This window comes from Hermetia illucens, chromosome 3, assembly GCF_905115235.1.
Source record: "Hermetia illucens chromosome 3, iHerIll2.2.curated.20191125, whole genome shotgun sequence".
In the NCBI taxonomy this organism is placed as follows: Eukaryota; Metazoa; Arthropoda; class Insecta; order Diptera; family Stratiomyidae; genus Hermetia; species Hermetia illucens.
In genome coordinates this window covers 37,664,762-37,685,379 of record NC_051851.1, presented here as the reverse complement: position 1 = coordinate 37,685,379, position 20,618 = coordinate 37,664,762, and the positions used below count along the sequence as shown (strand labels likewise).

General features: G+C 43.4%; 2 protein-coding genes across 2 annotated transcripts; one reads left to right on the top strand and one right to left on the bottom strand.

Annotated features, from left to right (window-relative positions):
* Positions 1 to 400: 400 nt before the first annotated feature.
* Positions 401 to 9,480, bottom strand: LOC119651367 (protein C12orf4 homolog). The gene is made up of 8 exons (XM_038054942.1): positions 9,253 to 9,480; positions 8,985 to 9,198; positions 1,800 to 1,971; positions 1,424 to 1,743; positions 1,221 to 1,362; positions 867 to 1,169; positions 709 to 809; positions 401 to 651 (listed from the first exon to the last, which is right to left on the bottom strand). The coding sequence occupies exons 1-8, from the start codon at positions 9,425 to 9,427 to the stop codon at positions 537 to 539; spliced, it is 1,542 nt and encodes a 513-aa protein (XP_037910870.1). The 5' UTR covers positions 9,428 to 9,480; the 3' UTR covers positions 401 to 536.
* Positions 9,481 to 9,595: 115 nt separating this feature from the next.
* LOC119652488 (protein dalmatian) lies at positions 9,596 to 18,298 on the top strand. The gene is made up of 4 exons (XM_038056668.1): positions 9,596 to 12,010; positions 12,072 to 12,620; positions 17,783 to 17,920; positions 17,987 to 18,298. Exons 1-4 carry the CDS (start codon positions 9,737 to 9,739, stop codon positions 18,128 to 18,130), a joined length of 3,105 nt encoding a protein of 1,034 aa, XP_037912596.1. The 5' UTR covers positions 9,596 to 9,736; the 3' UTR covers positions 18,131 to 18,298.
* Positions 18,299 to 20,618: the final 2,320 nt, after the last annotated feature.

The following is a 20,618-nucleotide window of genomic DNA, read 5'->3' as shown; positions in this document are numbered from 1 at the left end:
TTGATAATCGTCGTCCAAATGATTTTTTCGTCGAACTTTGGACTCGATTAGTGTAAAGTTTGAGAAAGCGCTAGAACAGAAATTTGCAAAGGTTTCACATCGCTACATACCACAGGTGACATGCCATGTTTTCAAAATTCTTGTCAGGCAGGTGTCTCATTACTATAACAATGTCACCTTTAATAAGTCTGCATTAAACTTTTTTTCTCTTTGTAACAGAAGTATCCATTGTTGCCTAAGATTGAAATGCCTCTGAGTTGGATGAGATTCCTATGACAATCCTATCTGCAGCTTCCTGCATTCCTTTGACTAATAGGTTCTTACGAACGCATCAATTCCAAGCCAAAAACAACAGAACACTACCTATTTCAGCCAGTAATGATGAAATTCTCAAAAAGGATATATTACATTGATACTTTATTCGGTCAATGAGTTACTTTCATATAATATTGCTATGTATTAATGTATACATCCTACATATTTATATTTTAAAAGAACATATCAATTATAATCTCAGCTTTAGTTGGAATATTATTTCACTTGCTCTCAAGAATCTTTGGGTTCGCCACACGAAAGACATGAGGGACCATTCCAGCCAGAGTAGTAAAAAGTTCTTCAGATATCTCCCGTGGTAATAATAGCTGTAATGTGCTGGAATTATATAGAAGCTTACTATTGCACCAGTTTAAAAAAAACCTAAGCAATTACCTCAGTTCTGCACCACCCCAACTGGCTGATTCGATCATGAAACCTTTAGCACATTTGAAAACAAGTTCAGCTCGTCGCATGCACCAGGATACCGTCATATCCTATCGAACAGAGTAAGCTTACTTCAGATTTGTCGAAAATGATCATTAGTTGCATACCTCTGACATTTCATGTCGCAATAAAGCTGGGATTGTTAACATGGTGACATCATGTTTACTCGCTGTCTTCAGAATATTCCTTAAACCTAGTATCACTGGATGGCGTGAGTTTATCTCGCTGGGAGAATTGAATGGCTCATCCGAGATTAAATGAAAAATAACATGAGATTGCGACAGATTGGAATGTTTTGTTATGAAAAAATCTCCTGTTTTCAATTTACTTATAGATTTTTCATTGGACGCAGCGTCCTGAGTATTCAAATTTTTCACTTCAGTTTGGATTTTTTCAAGTTGATCATCGATCTGAGGAAACAAAATACTTATTTGATTTCAAACACTGAAAAGTGCTCTTACCTGATCAAAATGAAATTCCGTAGACATATTTGCGTTTTTCACAATTTTTTTATTCGCCGCCACTTGCCCAGAAGGCGTGAGAACAACCACTCCACACAGTGAACTCGAATAAAGACCTAAAGCCATGTTGAGACCACCCAAGCTACAAAAGGATAGCGTTGACACAAAGAACGAAAATACTATCCACCTTATCACCTACTTACCTTTCATCTGCATGCAATGGGCTGCATAGATCCGTGACATCTGCACTCAGGATTCGAATGTTATGCATATGTTTCAATTGAGATCCTAAATGAATTGTGAAACTTTCTTCCATCGACGGGGTTTGGGTGACAAACATTGATGAACGATTCCCTAGTGGAGTTGCGACTCGAGAAGTTTGAAATACTTTACTCACTTGACCCGTGATCCATTCACGATATTCATTGCGCTGATGTGAGTGGATGGCTTCCAATTCGGATTCGAATTTCTTCCTTACGAAATTGTGTGTGGTGTACTGATGGGCAAGAAGCTTGTTAATATCCTGTTGAGAACGGCATCAATTAGATGAGTTGTATTGAAATTGGGCGTAAGTAATACTTCAGAAGTGGTAGAAATGTCGAGCTGGTTAATCTTCTTATCCATTTCCTCCTGCTGTTCAGAGTTCAGCGCTTCAACCTCTGTATCCATACGATTTATAAGATCGGCGACTGTTTTCGCATAACCTTTTTCTTTAACAAGAATTTCAGGGAGAGACGATGAATGCACAAGCCTGAAATATTAATAATTCTTTCAATTTCTTCTTGTCCTTCGTTTCACTTGATCAATAAAATGTACTGATAGCGCAATATTTTTATTGATATTCCTAGTTAAGAGGAGCTGGTTTTGCAAGTCTAATTTAGAATTTTCCAAACTAAGTTCAGACGAATGACTAACGGTTTCATCAAGGGCAGAGGCAACTCATCAGACACTGCCTCACCTCTGTCCTGTAAGCAACGTAACCGAAAGTGGGTACAAGTGCCAATCGCTCCTTTATGTATTACATCAGTTCGAATTATATAGTGACATCCGCCTTTATATTCAGACCCAAACTAGGTCGAAGGGAAGTTATTTTTTTTGAGGATTGAGGAAGTCCTAAGACCCTGGACGAAACCTTTAGTCATTCTTTCAAAATTTGGGATATTTAGAAATTAACTTTTAACTTTCCCAAATCAATTTCAGAATTATTTCAATATTTAAAGTTTTATGCCAAGTTTTTACCACTGGATAGGGTGGTCTGGGTCTGGGAATATAATGGTTCAATGGCGTCTTCTAGGACCTTATAAGCCATTTCATACTTTTTGAAAATGCAATATGTATTTTTCGGACTCAATCCTGAAATCGTAGCCCCCTTCTTGAGCCTATGTCCATCTTAATTAAGTAACTTTTAAAGGAAAGACAGCTTCGGTAGAAAATAAAGTAATGAAACCTATTACTGCGGGTGAATTTGGGAAATTCTCTCGATTTCCAGTACACATTAATGAGATTCTACACGAAATGGTAAAATTAATTGTAGTCGCAATTTTACATCCCTGACTAGAGGTCATGGAAGAAATACAGCAAAAATTGAGAGGATTACATTTGTTCCCAGACCGAGTAACATGGTCCATTAAGGGCTAATACCACTGTAGAATTTTTCATTAGTCGATTTTTTTAATGGCTTAAAAAATACTTTGAACTTAGAAGAATATGAGGCAATAAATTGAATTTCGAGAAAAAAACAGTTTTTTGGTCGATTTTGAGTTCTTCCTACAATGTCTTGGTGATGTCACTAAGATCTGTCAACACTTTAAACGCATATTTCTCACAACATGATTTGTTAAAATGGCATCGAGCATAGCTCCAACAATTTTCAATATTTTCACATTTTCTGTCGATCGCCCCTGATTGTGGATAAAATCCGACTGCGTTGGGCGGATTATCTAATCCGTATAGGTGAGGATGATCCAGCCCGGAAAGTCTATAAGGGTAATATCTGGGCTATGCACCAGTGGAGATTTCCAGGATGGTTGGCTGTGACTCAATTTAAACACGTATATGTGATGAGGAAGCATGGTCTTGGCAACCGTAACGATAATAAGTGGAGGTTTGTGGATGGTTGTGTGCATTGTTTAAGCACACAGCTTACCACAAAGTCAGTTGGCTTTTAACTGATCGACACCGTACGAGCAATCAGATCGACCACTTCGCGATCAGAAGCAGATTTAGGAATTGTCTTCTCAAAGTGTGTAACAAGAGAGGCGCTGATATCGACCTGGAAAGGGATCACTTATGGTCGCTTACCTTCAGCGTCAACCGGTTGTAAGATCCAGTTGACACTCGGCAGTGGGAGTGCTATGATATTGAGCGAACGGCAGATACACTGAATTACCCACTGAAGACTATCAATGAGCATTAGGCGGCCATCAAAAATGCTCTTTCCTCGGGTGCTACGCAGGTCGTCAGCCACATCCCGAAAGAGCGCCATAAGAACTGTCTGGCTGCGGAATCGTGAAAGCATATCGATGAACGGAAGGGACTGAAAGATCTATTAGCCACTGTGAGGGATGGCGGGCGTGATGTGCTCGAACTCTAATACCGTGCTAAATCCTGGGAAGTTGTGTGCCGTGACGAAAGGGAATTTGTTATTGCGCTGGTCAGAGAAGCGGAAGATGCTGCAGAATGCAATCCTTTCAGAAGTGTATACCGCGTCACAAAATTACTTGCATGTGGTCGCAAATCTTTCGATGGTCCTGTGAAGGACGTTAACGGTTGACCCTTCATCGACGATGAAGAGTAGCTGAAGAGGCGAAAGGAATACTTCACCATGGTTCTTAACCGTATCACATCCGGTATATGTGGATGAAATGGCTCACCAGACAGACTGTTCTTCCAAGCAGAAAAGAAATCATTTCGGCCATCAACCAGGCTCGACCCTCTTCCCGCATAGCTATTTATCGCTGCACCTGCAGTTTTTATAGATCTGCTACTTGTACTCGTACTGAAATCCTGGGAATTAGAGACCTTTCTCAGAGAGTGGAAGAAGGGGATGATCACTAAGAATCCAAGGGACACCTGTTTTGAGTGTGGCAATTGGAGGGGTATTTAAGTGCTCCCTGCCGTCCCAAAGATAGTAATCAAAATAATCCTGGAAGGTATCAAAAAACATCTCGAAAGTTTGATCGACACAGAGGTCTGTTTCCGTTCAAAATCCTCCCGCTGATTTTGTATCGTTGCGGTCTTGAATGAAGTGTCCTAATACACGCCAAAGCCTTGATCCAATTGGATTGTCGCACCAAAGATTATAATTATTATTATCCTCCTGCATTTACCGCATCAACACCCTGCGGATCATCTTGCACCAGTGCGTGGAGTTTAGATCTTCGTTTCACCTGGACCGTCCTATACCGACTTTCATGGTCGATATGATTATTGTAGATCCGCGCGGCAAGTAGAGTTGGACTGAAGATAAACAAGAACTAAACCAAGGCCATTAGTCTGACGGGTCATCGAATGCATCGATCAATTTGTGCGACAATTTGTTGACACCGAGCTGGGTTTCGCACACACTAAAAACCGAGTCTCTCCAGCCCCAGCTCCGCGGGACGACAATTTAGATATTACTTTGCGGGAAGGGCACTCGCACTACCACTCCAATCTGCTTTCCTCCTTCTTACTTCTTCAACACTGCTTTCGTTTGTTTCTTACCCCTCCTTACTTTTCTCTGTTTTCGACATCCGTTGCCTCAAAGTCAACAATTGGACTGGAAAATTGTCGGGCTTTATATTTCACTCCTCCTCCGATTTTGACTTCATCCGACCCTCCCTAACTCTCTTTAACTTCCTCGTGAAGAGTATCCTCGGGTACTGCTCCATAATAAGGTCATTCTTCCGTAACTGTGATTGTCTTGCCTTTGAAAAGGTGCAATGTAAATTCGCACGTTTCCTCTCCTTTCTGAACCACCTCCACTTTCTGAAAGTGCCCTTCCTACAACAGTGTCGAACCTATCTGGATTTATCCGCATTTTTCAAACCTTCTTCGGGTCTCATGGATTGCTCCGCCTGTAATGACAACACCTGCCGTCCTGCGTCTTAGGGATACAATCCAAACTTAGGGCCTGGAAGTCATGTACTTAAACCTAAAACAACTAAACAATCAGTCAGCACAAAACAAAACGAAAAGTACTCCGTATTGGTAAACAAGAAGATGAGGATTTTTTAGCACCGGTGGAGAGAGGGGATTAATGTAAAGCGAAGTTTTTCCCGTTGGTACTAACATCCCGAGAAAGGGTTACCTTTTACTCGATTTGGACGTATGCAAGGACAAGGGCCCAACGCGGGAGGCGATGTATAAGATTAAGAGATTGAGGAATCGTGGATTGGAGAGCCTAGTTGGTGGAAGAAGTGGCCTTAATTCAAGGAAGAGGTTAACAAAAGAGATCTTACAATATGCTAGCTAAGTAATGCCAACAGACTTGTCGCTAGGACTACGTTAGTGTAGACTAACCAATATAAATGAAATAGGTGATCAACACATAGTTATGCGAATATTGACTGCTGGAGCATTGGCCAAACGCGGTTAGCCTCTGTCAATGTCCGGGGAAAACCTTGAATAAAATTAAGGGATAAAAGAGAGAGGGGAAGCGTGATGATTAAGCCTTGACACAGAGGACCTCCGCTCCGCTCGCTAGGTTGGGCGCGGTAGCCTATGCTAGGAAACTATAGGTCAGAATTGGTCGAAGAGGATTTTAGTGGCGGGGAGGAAAGGAGGTTTTTTAAGGCTGCTGAGACCTTAGAAGCTTTGACTATAGACGATCTGATATGGGGGTTGCATTTAAGTTTGTTGTTCACAGAGATTCCCAGGTATTTAATGTTTGATTTTGGTGAGAGTGTGATTGGAAATGCGTAGTTATACGATGGTATTGTGCGGGTGTGGCACTTCTCGATGGAGTTTCTGAAGTAAATAACCTCAGACTTATAGGAATTAACGGTGAGGCCCTCCGGATGAAATATGCTATGAGCTTATTGGTCATAAAAGAATTCAGATGGTGGGAGCGTACTTCTGTAGGATAAAGTCGAAGATGCCGTCAGGACCCGATGACTTTTTTATTATTTGATCGGATGATTGCAAATTCAATTTCTTTTTGGGAGGTAAAGAAGAGGACGAACGGGTCTATTCTGACAATGTCGGCTGGGCGGCTAGGAGAAATGGACATAGGAAGGACATTTCCATACTTATCCTTTTATAGTTGACCGCAGTAGGTACGCGGGTGACCTGGCTCTGAACAAGTGGCTAAAGTAGTTTACGCGGGCAGATATTTTTTCCTCGGGGAGCGGAACTGGAGGTTTCCTATTTTTATCGGGGAGCAATTGATGTTGACAGTGGCCAGTCGACTAATTATTGAGAAGATACGAGAATCAGGTTTAAAGAACCTAATAAGTTTCTTGTAAGAGGCATTTAGTTTAGATCTAATAGCTCCATTAATGTTGTTCGATAAGTTTTTAATGATCTCGAAGAGAAGACGGTAGTCATCGTTGCATCTGTTGCGTTGTCGGTGGAATAATCGTTTCTTTAGCTGCAGGAGTCTATTCCTGTCGTGAAGTAAAAGGAGGGTTGAGGGGGAAAGGTTTGTCGATTGTTGGATCGAAGATAGAGTTGAATTTTCTGATGTAAGTGGCTAGCTTTTCATGGATACGCGCTTTGCCCAGAGGAGTGCCCAGCATGGATAGGTCGTGTTGAAAAGCGTCCCAGTTTATCAGGTCCCCTGAAAGGGAGGTCTGGTTATCTTCATTGACGATAGATTTAAAGTCTATGGTGCTCACGTCTTCGACAATTACGGCTTTGGCGGCTGTGAAGATGGTGCGGAAAATTATTAGATGTGTCCTGCTAATGGACGACGATGGTATTTGCTGGCTCCGCACTCTTTACACGCAGGGGTTTAGCGTCCCTCGTGTAACGGTGTGTCCCGCACTCGCGGGGAAAGGCCTGTTCCGATTTCACTATGCCTTCAGATAAAACAAGTGACCGCCTTCGTCAATACTCCACATAAAAGGTGATAACACTCTACCCTGTGGACAACCTTGAGTAGTGTTCGTGACAATGGAGCCAGCGGTGTCGATAATTTTGATTTGATTGATGTGATTTGTATTATATTATGTGTACTTATCCTTTTGGAAGCATGTGTTTTTATTTCGGTCTGGTGTGGTATCACATCCATTTAGTAGCTGCGTAAGTGGAAGATGAAGAAAATCTCCGGAGAAATGATCCTCGCATGCTATTATGTGGCACTCACGAACCGTCTGGAAAGAATCGAAGTATCGCCCCTTTTCTCTCTTGCCTGGCTTCAAGGCTGAGCGATATCCCCGACAGTTTACCGCTTAGGAAGTTACTACCCACCAGCGCCGCTCATAAATGACTCCTCTACAAAGATTTTCAAAATTTTCGCTTTGCTGGCCAACCATTGCTGCTTCGTTCAGTACAGAGATTGTTTGGCGTCGATGCAGTTGCAATCTCTGCTCCTTTCGCTTTTTTGCTCGACATTATCGTGGTGTTCATCAATAAATACCTGGAAGGTGCTTTTCGCCCCACTTGACGTTAGTATCGGCTTTCTAATTCTACTTAATCTTGTTCAGAATATGGAGAGCCTTCTCAGCAGGACTCTAAAGGACTTTTTTCTTTTCACTGGCACTCGGGGGCGGGCATTCCTGTCGTGCTGCGTTCTTCGGGGGTTTCTAGGTAGGAATACTATGCCTGATGCTACATCCATTTTGACGATAGTGGTTTTCAAGCTGCAAACTTTATTAAAATAGGTTCACTGCCTATCTTTCTGTCTCCCTTGTTTTTGTTTTTCTGTAGGAGGTGAGAATCGTCAAGACCCCGGCCTAGGCACGCCCCCGACTGCTCCCTATCCGGTGGAACCACCTTTAGGTATTACATCACGAGATGGAGTTAGCTTACTTTAGCTGGATCTCCTACCGTCAACCCGCGGGACTCATAACTGCCCCGTCCTCACTTCTTCTGCTTTTCGTAGTTTATTCTGGATTGTTTCAATCATGGTGTTGATCGCATCCCAATCCTCCTAGTAACCTACCATTTCCCGGACAAAATTTTCTGGTGATTCCACTTACCCTAGAGTTCTCTCTAGGATCCTCCTTTCTTTCACGAATCTAGGATATTAAAGGAATACGTGCGCTGGGTCCTCTGGGACCCCGCTGCAGTTTGGACAATCAGGTGAAACGTCCAATTTAAATCCAAACAGGTATTAACGATATCCTCCATGGCCGATGAGAAATTGTGTGAGATTTTAATTGATCTCTCTATGCTTTCTCTCCAGCTACTCCCCTATAAGTCCGGCGAGCCTTTTCTGACTGGTTCTCTCGCTATTGCCATTTACTTATGGATCTCGACTTTTTTCATCTGCGATAATCATCTCGTCTGCGAGGATGTCAATCGGCATCGAACGCTGCATCATCGAAGACGGTTTTGACGACAGAACACATTCTTAAGGCTGTTCCACTGTAGAACTCAGTTTATGTGCGTTGCCTAAAATCTGCATCACTTTTCCTAAACTGAAGGAATCGGTCTACTAACTACTTAACGGTCCGTACAGTCGACGAGATGAAGAGAGCTCGCCTAGAGCACCTTATCGTGTTCTGGAGACTGTGGAAACTACTACAGCGAAAAAAAAACAATGCCACCATCCGGGCCTCACTGAACAAGATAGAAACACAAACGACAAATGCTCAATCCAATGTGATTATTACTCACCGATGGAAAGATTGAGCAAATATTTCCTCATCAGTTGGTCCAATCCTGTCGGCGAATTGGAGGAGCTCTTCCTTGTACAACTTCTCCGTCTCCTTGATCAAAGCCTCTAGATCGGCGTCTGGCCGCCTCGCCTTCTCTATTAAAGCATCATCTCTACTGTCCAAGAATTCCTGATTCTTTTTCCTTATGAAATTCCCTAATGCCTCCTTCAGCTCTGAAACATAAAACTTATAACAATCTTTGCAAAGTCTCAGTTTTCCTCACATACCAACGTCAGCATCCAAGTATCTCATCATCGGCTCCATTTCATTCATCATTTTATTCACTAACTCACCGACGTCCCCGTCAAATGGAAGCTCGATTTTCTCTTCGATAGTTTTCTCAGTTCCATCATGGTTTGTGTATTTATATACGAAATCCACTGTACCATTGTCACTCAGCATATTTACCAAACGCCCCAAACAAATTTCATGCGAAACTACCCCTTTGTTTTGACATTTCTTATCAGGAAATGTTCTTCCAGTGGCGTCGCGCTGTACTCCGAAAACAAATAGGAGCGATTTGGTTCGCATATGGCAATGCTATCACTGTCAATTGCAAGTTGAAATGACGCCACCAGTTGTCGGGTTTCTGTTTGCGTCGCAATCAAATTGGTTTTTTCCGCGTCGAAGTGAATTAATCGCGATTCTTTTTCTAGGTTTCGAGAGCGTTTGTTAAGAACTTGTTGTTTAATGCGAAGTTAGCAATGTGAAATGACGAAAGTAGTGAAAAGATTGAAAAACAATAATTCTGTATCGGTGACAGCAAAAAGAGCGGCAAATGGTGAAGATGGTGGAATTGTGCCCGGGAAGATAAGTGCGCATAATCAGAACACAAGGCCAGTGGCCCTGGGCTCAGCTGATAGCTTGCCAACAAGGAAATGCCGAATACCTTTGAGGCGATTACGGCTGAGCCCACGAGGAAGTGTGGTAATTCCTACAGACGTGCCCAAAGCTTCCTCAAATCTGGGGTTTGTTCAAATTTCACCAGAAAATGAAACTGAGTCGAAAAAGTTGCGCCCCCGGGGAAATGCAATTCTTTCACTCAGGCGGAAGAGGTTTGCAGCGGATGGCAACCGACAGCCTATCGATGATGCGAGCATGTTATCGCCGGAAGGAACGCCTAGAGGTGCTCTTCCAAGAGGTTCATCTACCAATGAACCCGTAGTGGACCTGGATACCCCGAGAAACCCTTCAACAATTGGAACAAAAGAATCTCCGAAATCGAACTTGTCTATTTTGGCGCCGTTTCTTCCAAGACAGGAGGACAGTTCGAGCGTAGGGAAGTGTAATGATCGTAGCCGTCTGTCTCTACGTAGAGGAGCTAAATCGTCGGGGACGGGGACGGGGACTGGAAGTTCCCAGGAATCATCGAATGGCTACTCAGTCGAACTAGTATCGGAGGAAACTTCTTTGAAAGAAGATGGAAGGAACGGACGAGAAAACAGGAGTGTAAAGCCGAAACAAACTGGTTCTTCGTATAAACCCTGTGTCGTAAATGTAGCTCGAATCAAATCAAACAAAGATGCTGGGAAAGAACAGGAGAAGGTGCATCATGAACTGCAAACGAATGCAAATCAGTTGGTATCAGCTGAGACTTCGGATGTAAATCCCGGAAATAAATCCAAAGGGGATCGTGCGAACTCAAGACTACCCACAATCAAGAAGTGTGGGATAAAAATAACTCGAGTCAAAGAGAAATCGATCTCAGCGGTAAACAAGCCTGCAACTCGCAGTAGGAGACCACAAAAAGTTAAACAAACTCCTTCGACCTCTGCAGAAAAATCTCCTAAACGCGCCGTCACAAACCAAATCCCGCGAGCAACCTGCAAATCGCCTGACATGTTTGGAGATGACGCTGCTGACAGCGCGCAGGATATATATGCCTTCAATTCTCAGTCGAGCTATTCAGAGCGCGAAGACTTTGCTGCGGACATAATTGAGAAACTGAAAAAAGAGAAAAAGGTGTTCGTCTCAAGACGCCAGAATAAGCTGAAATCTCCAGGAAAACGACGGAAGAAGGGCGTCCAGCCTGCAAATTGGCGTACTGTCTGTAGAAATCTTTCAGTAGCAGTTCCTGTAGCAAAGGATCGAAATAAGTTGGCAGCTGCCAAAAGGGCGAATACGGAAAAAACTGCTGCACCCATAACCGTGGTGCAAAGTGATGACGATTATGATCACTTCGATAACGCAATCCCCGAACCCCATGATGAGCCTTCCTCAGTTTCTGCTGATCCGCCGCCCATGCAAACTAAATCGACATCTGCTGGGACTGGCGCAATGAGTATGCTTGCCCAGAAAGTCCTTACAAAGCAAGCGGCTTTAAAGATAGCTCCCGCATCCACATCAACTCCACAGAGAAGGCGAACACTCGACAAAGTGAAACTTCTACAAATGGCGAAGAGTTTGGTGAATAAATCGAGTGTAAGTCACTCAACTCCAAACAAGCCTTCCACCATTCAAGCTACGTCTGCTGGCAGATCAATGAACGCTTCTGGAGGTGCTTCCCCATGGCGCGTTGATAATGAGAACGTGCCGCGCTTGTTCTACTTCTCGCGTACAAGTGATGATCTTCCATCGTATTCGAGCGATGTGTTGCCATCGAGTCAAGGACCGTCTGATATTTCAAAACGGAACCGCTCAATTGAGAAACATGTTACTAACAATAATATCGCAGCTACCAAAACTCTTGATTCATCGACGAATACTTCTAAGTCCTCACCTTTTAAGTCTTACGTGGAAAATATTCTTAATATTTCCGACATTGAAAACATCTCTCCAGTGAAACGTGTCGAAGACAAAATCAAAGATAATTCTGCCCTAATAGGGGTGAATCCTAGGCGGGGCCTTGCCGACAGGAGTCCTTTGAAAGCAATAAATATTTTAAATGTCGTTACTCTACCTCAACGCGTTACAGTAGTGCAACCAGCGGAAAAACAGAAACCTTCAAAGAAGAACAAAGAGAATATTGGCCAGCGCTCAAGTCTGGTTAGTAAATTGAAATATTAGTTTTGCTTGAGGTTTCTAGCTTACCTTCCCTTCCTTACAGTCATCACACTCTGACAAGAGTCCACTGAAGCCTGCGGGGAATGAATCTGCGAAGCGTTCAAGCATGTTGAACAGCAGCGGAACTCTCGATGAAAAATTGTTGGAGAACGTTTCCTACCGCGATAAAACCCTCGACAGTAATCTGTCTGGAAGTGTTTCATTCGGGTTTAGTGACGAAGACGAAAACGATCCTTCGCTTGATGTCTCAGAGCCAATACCACCATCAAAACTACCCAATAAGAAGCGGCTCCGCAGAAGGTTAACAAAGTTGAAACGTTTGCTTCCTCCAAAGCCAACGAGAGTGGATTATGGGAAAATTCGGTCAATTTTCAATTCACCGAAGAAACAGGCAGATATTCGTGAAATGATGTCATCTACAAGGAACGCAGGCAATAAATCGTTTAGTGGTGATATGCTGGATGCCAGTGAGATTGCTTCAAATGCATCGTCTGATGAAGCGCCGACAATGAATGGAGACAACACAATTGCTGATGATGCAATCAATTTATTTGAAGATCCGGAAGAGCCTCAGACAACGTTTGATACGTCGGTAAGTTGCTATATTGAAGATGAATGTGCAAAATGGGCGACTTATTGATTTCCTCTTGGCATTGGATTTCGATTATCATTTTAAATATTGCTTCATTTTCTCCCGTCCTAACGCCCCTTAGCTTTAATTCTCATCCCTACATTCATTTATCTTCGACATTTAACTTTTAAAATGAGAAATTTTTTTTTTCAACATAAGTTTGAAGTAAGGAACTTGCTTTTATAAAAAAATTGATGGAGTTATTAGTGAATTAAATAATACGGTTGTGCAGGAGCGCTTCAACATATATCTGAGCCGGGAGAAGCATCGATTGAGGATGCGATCCTCTGCTTCAGGGCGGTCCATCTGCTCGGCCTTAAGTGAACAAAGGTCTCGTAGAGCTCCGAGTTTTTCAAGTTACTAGTTTATAACTACAGCCGAATTGATTAAATATGGAAGCGACCAACTACACCGAACCAATGCCTGATGACTGGCAACGAGGCATTATCTGCCCCATATATAAGAAGGAGGATATCACGTATTGCAGCAATTATAGTATGACGTTGTTGAGTACCATCTATAAGAAGATATTCTCCGCTATCTTGTCAGGTCGGATATCTCCATACATCGTTGGCCTATACCAAAGAGTCTTCACTGCAAACAAATCAACAACAGATTAGATTTTCTTTCTGCGAGAAGCGATGGAAAAACTGTTGGAACATGATCATCAGTTGCACTATTTTTTCATCGACTTTAAACCCACCTATGACAGCATAGCCAGGGTAAAATTATAAACGGCCATGGGAGAATTCGATATCCCGACGAAATGTGTGCGAGGCCAGACATTCAGATCATTCAACATCAACAACGGTCTACGACAAGGGGATGACCTATCATACGTCCTCTTTAATCTGGCCCTGGAGAAAGTGATTTGCAATGCAGATGTCAATGTAAGAGGCACCATCCTCTTTAAGTCCATCCAACTTTGGGGGGCTACTGGACTACACTGACGATATTGGCATTATGGGAAGAACAACCCGATATGTACAGTCTACCTTCATCCAGATCGAGTAGGCGGTGCGATCTGGGGCTGCACATTAACGAAGGGAACGTCAGCTCCAAAGACCAAAGAATCAACAATATCCAATGGCATTGGTCAAACGAAGATAGGACACTAAACTTTGAGATCGTTGAAAATTTCTCCTATCTATGGTCGAAAATCACAACCGATAACAGCTACGACAATGAAATCCGCGCACGGTTGTTGGCAGCCAAAAGAGCCTATTTCAGCTTACAAAAACTGTTCCGCTCGAAACGTCTCACCATATGGTCAAAGCTCTTACTGTACAAGACAATGATCTTGCCAGCCCTCGTGTATTCCTCGAAGGCTTAGGTTCTTAGCAAGAAAAATTGCGAACTCTTGGTCGCGTTCGAGAGAAGAATTTTTGGCCTCTACATGAGGGTAGACGATTCCGTATCCTACATAACGAAGAAATCTATGTCTGGTTGTGGATTAAATCCGACTCAACAGGTTGCGGTGGACGGGTCACCTAATCCGTATGGATGAGGATGATCCAGTCTGGAAAGTCTATAAAGTCAATATATATGGTAGAAAAGGAAGGTGAGGCAGACTGCCTGCGATGGAGCAATGGTGTAGCTCAAGACGCCAGACAACTTTTATGGATATCGTCATTCGTCAATTAGATCCTGACATTACCGAACTTTGGTTCTGCTTATCGTGCTGCGAGTTTCCTTTTAGTTGATTTTACTCTGACAATGTCCTACATGCCTTCTCCCGGCGGATCTTGTGATATTTTTTCCGAAGCTCGGCCATTTCCATCAATCAATACATAGAAGATTTGCCACGTCTTGTTGCCTTGCTGGGCAGGCTACCGTTATCAGCATTATAACTGAATTTACGACAGTTTTAGTTGCAGCTTCATCACTCCCGAAGTTTCCTCCAGTGCGGCTCCACTTGCTACGAGAACTTCAATAAATCTGCTGGTGTTCACCTTGGCGACGTTCTACGCACAGAAAGAGCGCCGGACTGCTGCCCACCGACAGATGGCGTCAATCACTTCGAACGCCTTGTATCGATGTCGCTTGAGGAGGTTTTTCCCAGGGTTTGCCCAACCATCAACTAACGACACCACGCAAATCTTACTTTGGGTATGCTTCTTTCGCATCCTGGGCGCCGGAACGTTGATGTAGATCCGGTGTTTCAAACTATGAGCTCTGTTTTCACTGAAATTCAAGAATCCGTTCTCCTTGAAAGTCGGAGTGAGGCCAAGTGCCCTGACATTTAAATTCCCTCCCCCCTATCAACTTGCATCCGCCCGTCCGTGTCCAAGACAGCGTCTTCCAAAGCATCAAGCCCGCGTCGAAAGTCTGGCATCATCTTATTCGGCGTTAGATATCCAAACAAAGCCATCTCTTCGACCTTGGGTAAAAATTGTAAGGCAACTGGGTCTCTGTTCCGGTACTGTTCAGTGATAGGTACTAGGTCAGCTTTTATACAAACAGTGGACTGCGCTAGTAACTAATGAGCGGTTGCACTCCGGTGCATATTGATCTGTAGGATGCGAAACATGTTAAGCGAGTCATAACTGTTCATAACAATTCTTCTCTGAACACTGGTCATCGCGCCGAGATTGAAGTATGTGCAACGCTTTCATCAGACGCGCCAATATCGCTGCATAGAAAACAACTCTCTTTGTTGTCGCAGGTATTCGCTTTATGTACGGCATGCTGCCCTTTTGTCAGGTCCTCGGCAAGTTGTAACTATGTGTCCATAATCTAAGCATCTGAAGCACTTGCTGGGGACGGCCGGATTTATAGAGGAGTTTCCTCGGATATTCATCAGCAACTTTCACCACAGCGAATTTAGGCCTTGGGAATTTGCAGAGCTGATACCAATCCAGGCAATGGTTACTTCCAGAGATAGGCACTTGATGGTCTCTTCTGCTTGGATCTTTTCTGTGAGGTAGTTAAGATTTCCAAAGAGCACGTGGGTTCTAGGCCCGTAACCAGAGCTGTCTCTCCCAATAACCCCTTGACTTGAACTTATGGGCGGTTTTTAACATGAATATAATTCATAACCAAGGCATGTTATGAATTCGGCAAATGACACCCAGTAACCACTTCGGTCACACTGCTCCGACGGCAGAGGCAGCGTTTGATGTATTGCCTCTGCCCTAGAGGAAACCGCAAGTCGTCTATTTTTTGGAGCTCCTTAACCGCTTCACAGAATGTATCTCTGTTTGTTGTCTTCGGACCTAATTCGCCGCGTACTTTACCACCTTTTGTTTTCTGAATAGGAGACACTTCTACTCCGCTATCTTTAAGCTTGAATCTATATCGGATTTCGGTAAGGACTTCCATAAAGGTCTTACCTTCCTTCGGAGAGCAGAGAAACAAGGCTATCGGTCTAATCCTCCTTCGTCTGCCCACCTTTTGGTGCTATACTATTTGTGTTCACTTTAATATTAGACAGAGGATTTTTTGATGGAGCTGTTGTTACCTCTTGTTCTTCCTCGATTTCTTTCGAGCCCTGAAGGCTACCTTTCCATGAATTCGCTCTGCAAAGGGCTATCTGCGACCTGTTTGGCGCTAACGGTGCTCTCAGCGAGAGGCACGGTTGTTTCTGTATTTCGCGCACCTTCTGCTGCTCTTCATGTCTGTATGTAAGAGTAAATGCGATGCAGGAGTTTTTCCAGTTCCAGCCCATCTTATACAACTTAGCTGACATTTTTGGAGATCGCTGGCGTTTCACAACTGCCGCACATCTCCTGATAAGCCTTTCCTTTCGCAAGGATAGTAGACTGCGCCCCAGTAAATCTTCTTAGAACAGCAGTACTACATGATACTGAGGATGCCGTTACCGTCTCGGGTGTCGCATTATTTTACGAATCTTCTTTATTTGTATGTTCGCATGTCGCTGTCTTCTCGGGTATATCAGCTCTGCGCGCTGCAGCGGGCGGCTCATTTTCGTGCTGCGCACAAACGCTACTAACTCCTTCTTAACTCTGTTTCTTCAGTGTTATAATTTTTTGTCTCCAGAAAAGTGCAATAGTCAGGAACGGATGTTCCCTTGGGGATAAAACCTCTACCCAAGTTCGCTGAAGAATGACCTACACTAAGTTGATCTCAAAACTCACGGACCGATCAGCGTTCGTCGGAGCAATGCAGTCTACTAATGCCGATCCAGTGCACACACTCGACCAGGGTCCTGAAGGGGCTGACTCTTGATGCACGCCACAGATACCACCTTGGCAGAGCTAGGCTCACATCATCCGATCAGCGCCGGCAAAGAGTTATCGGCGGCTCCGGGGACTCCCAATATGTCCCGGCGTGTATTGCTCCTTAGCAGTTCGCTCTTCACCGAGAAACTTTCTCGAGGCTACTACCTAGGATGCAGATATAATGCCAGTTAGGAGGGTACCTTGGGGTTGCTACTCCCCATATCGTAAGGTACCCATTAAGGATCGCTAACGACCGCTGAGGAGAGAGATGGTGCTCTTGAAGGTTTCCCAAATTGTAGCACATTTATGGAAACTCAAAAAATGATTCCAGAGGACATAGGCTGTTTGAAAGCAGCACAGAAATTGACACTTTTGCAGATCTCTCAGGTTTCAGGAGAAGGATTTGCATCGATAAGCAAAATTCCCACTTGAAACTTCGGTCTACTACTACAGCTCAGTATGGAGTGGCATAAAAAGAGAAAAAGGGCTTCGATCGCCAGTTGGCAAGGTGCTTGCAACTGTTTTTTTTTTGGCAGGGGTGACGTTTTGTTCATTGATTTCTTGTATGAAAATCACAGAATTATTGCAGCCTTTTAAAGATTTCCAATCGTTCTAAACGATATGATTCGAGACTTCCTTTTCCACGACAATTCTCCCCATACTGCAAGTCTAACTTGCACAAAATTAGAGGAAATGAAATGAATTCCACTTGATCTTCCTACCTATGATTTTTTGCCTTCAAAAGACACTAAGAGAAAAGCAAGTCGAAGGCGCCTCCATGGAAGAGACTTGCGCGCAGTTAGTTCCAGATACAACTTTATTTATTCTATGACGCAGCAATTAAAGACCATCCATACAGCTACTCTGTGAAATCATTTAATGGGATGAAAAGGATTTTTTACATAAACCAATACTCAATGGCTTCCTTATTTCTTTATCCAGGTGCAAATTCGAACATACGAGCGACCTAAAAGAAAAGCTAAGCGGGTACACAATTTCGTACTTTTCTCTAGCGACTCTGAACACGAGGAAGAGCCCGTTAGCAAACCAAAACGGACCAAGTCGAATAAAAATAATAAGGTAATCTACCCTGCATAATATAGTATTGTTCCTATCCTATCAACTTAATCTTTTTTCTCTCATTAGGAATTAAACAAATTCATTACGGAATTCAACTCGATGTGCGAGGAGGTCGATAAATATGAATTGGTTGTAGAGAAAGACAAAAGCCATAACTCGACCGATTGCAGATGTGAGCTGTGTCGTGGATCAAAGATATCGAATATTTAGTTGCTGTGCATGAACTCCCATTTATTCATCTTCAATTTATGAAATACTTTTTAGTTTTTGAGTGCATATAACTGCGTTGCGTGCCATAGAGGCATTCGTATTGAGCATACCATAACATTGGCGGTTACGTTTTTTACTCATTGGAAATAAATTTTTTATTTTTATATTTAATAAGTAGTTTGTGATATTGAAGAATAATTCTAGTTCAGGGGGTAACAATCGCCTTCCGATTGCTGTACGCTACTAAAGCTGCAGAAATTCGCAAAACTTTCACCGTTGATGCCATGACCACCGCAACGTGTCTCCACATCACGCACGCAATTAAGCTACTGTCTGAGTGCACTTTTGGCATTCAGATCATCCTGAGCTGGTCCAATTATGCTTCAAGTTGCTTGGGCAGCCTTCACATGACCTTCTCGCGGTGACTGCTGAATACTGTCTTCGGACGACCAAGAGTATGCAGGTCGGGCTGGGAGTAGGTTGCCTGTTAATATGGTACGCTTTAGGGACTCACGAATCTGCCAGGAGACTGTCCTTTCTGTTCTAATAGCATCTTAAGCCAAGGTAGAATAGCACACACCGAGAGGGGAGCTTGATTTCTTATATGTAGAATACCTTGGGCACCTTCAATTTCCACACACTATTTTCAGATGACTTCTGAAAACAAAACGTCAACTCATTCAAAAAGTGAATACAGATAGTAGCCATCGCCGTGAAGCTCTAGATTGTCCCAAACGTCGAGATTCCCAGGCGACCGCTCGCATCCCATCTAATTCCCATGCTTTCAAACCCACCGGGTCAACTGGATGGTGATAAAGAAGGAAGAATTCCAGGTGAATGACCATTCCGCATAAATGGAGAGTACCTAGAGCCACTGGAAAAGGCGGTCAGAGTTACGAATGCAAAGGTGAAAGTATTTTGCTCTACAAAACCGAACGACGATATGGACCCAGTCGACACCGTCTTCGAGCTCTTGAAAATAAATATCAACGGTCCGATGAGGAATGCTGATCCCCCTACATAAGCAGACAATGTGTGAGCAGAGATCCTTCTCGGATTACAGTTGGATACTTTTCAGTCTAAATTCTGCTGTAGAGATTTTCGATTGCTTACAGACACCAGAAGAATCGATTGGAGGAAGTTTAATTAAGTTATCAAGACCAAACTCTTCGTTTCTCCCAATGATAACATTGGCATGACACGAAAGGCACGAAGGGCTTTGAAGAAAGCATTCCCAATCGCCTTAAGACTCTCGTGCCCTGCAAAATACAATGCAGCTGTGGTGAAACAAAGATCTATCTAATCTGAGGAAACTGCCCAGGAAGACCAGTTTCTAGGGCAAGATACGGCTTACTGCCGGATTCGCGCCTATTACTGCTAGGTTTAGAAGAATATAAAAGCATTGTGCCGCAGGGAAGAGATGAGACGGGATTGCCTACACGAATTGGAAACAAAGGTGCTATTTCCTGGCTCAAAATTAGATCAATTATTCAAATTTATGCAAGGGTGCGAAGCCATGACGGATAGTCAACCCGTGGAAGGTTCTTTTTATAAAAGAGGGTCCGGGTGAATTTGCGTTGTACAATTTCAAGAGCGCGAGTCACGAATGCGGAAGGCGCACCAGACTACACAGCAATATTCAAGAATGTTTCTGACAAGGGAGTTGAAAAGTGTTAAGGAGGACTGAATTGAGGTAAAGGCGGAGGAAGAACGCAGGATAAAACCAGACATTTTGGGAGCTCGATTGATGATGTCAATGAAGAAGGAATTGAAACGAAGTTTGTCATCGAATATCACACCCAGGTCTTGGAAGGAGACCAGTAGCCAAAGGGGTTGACCAAAATAAGAGAATAATAAAAGGATGTCGGAGAGGACCTAAGCGAATAGCACATCCAATGGCATTTGCTGACATTCAGTATCAGCTTATTAATCGAACACCAGCAGACCAGAGTATCAAGGTTGGACTGCAAGAGAACAGTCCGGCGGAGGCGGAACAGAAGCAAATAATCTAAGGTTGCCTGCATAAAGCAAACATGGACAGGTGTGGGTAAAGGCGAGGTCATTAATAAAAAACAGGAAGAGTAGGGGGCCAAATATAGAGTTTTGGGGAATACGAAAGGAAGGAGAGAAGGAACGAGATGAGTAACCATAAAAAGAAACTCTACAGGAACGGTATGAGAGATAGGAGGAAAACCAGGAGATGATTAAGGGAGTGCAGTTGAGTAGAGAGAGTCTGGAAAGGAGAATATTATGGTCAACGGTATCAAAGGCTTAAAGCCAACTAAATCGGTATGATTAGCATAGATCCTCTTTGCGGGGTATAGCGTGCCAACCACACCTTCTCGCCATCTCTCGCGGCCACCTGAAATCCGCTTCAGGTCCCTCCACGACCTCTGGAGATGCCTGCACTCCTTTGCTGTTATGCGGCAGGTGTCCTTGGGGCAACCCACCCGTCGGCCATATTGGGAAAGTGAATTTTACTGCATGG

Coding starts and splice junctions, on each gene's coding strand:
- LOC119651367 (XM_038054942.1), bottom strand. CDS start 9,427: ATGCTGAGTGACAATGGTACAGTGGATTTCGTATATAAATACACAAAC. Junction 9,199..9,252: donor ATACTTGGATGCTGACGTTG/GTATGTGAGGAA, acceptor TTTATGTTTCAG/AGCTGAAGGAGGCATTAGGG. Junction 810..866: donor TGCGACATGAAATGTCAGAG/GTATGCAACTAA, acceptor TCTGTTCGATAG/GATATGACGGTATCCTGGTG.
- LOC119652488 (XM_038056668.1), top strand. CDS start 9,737: ATGACGAAAGTAGTGAAAAGATTGAAAAACAATAATTCTGTATCGGTG. Junction 12,011..12,071: donor TTGGCCAGCGCTCAAGTCTG/GTTAGTAAATTG, acceptor CCTTCCTTACAG/TCATCACACTCTGACAAGAG. Junction 12,621..17,782: donor AGACAACGTTTGATACGTCG/GTAAGTTGCTAT, acceptor TTCTTTATCCAG/GTGCAAATTCGAACATACGA.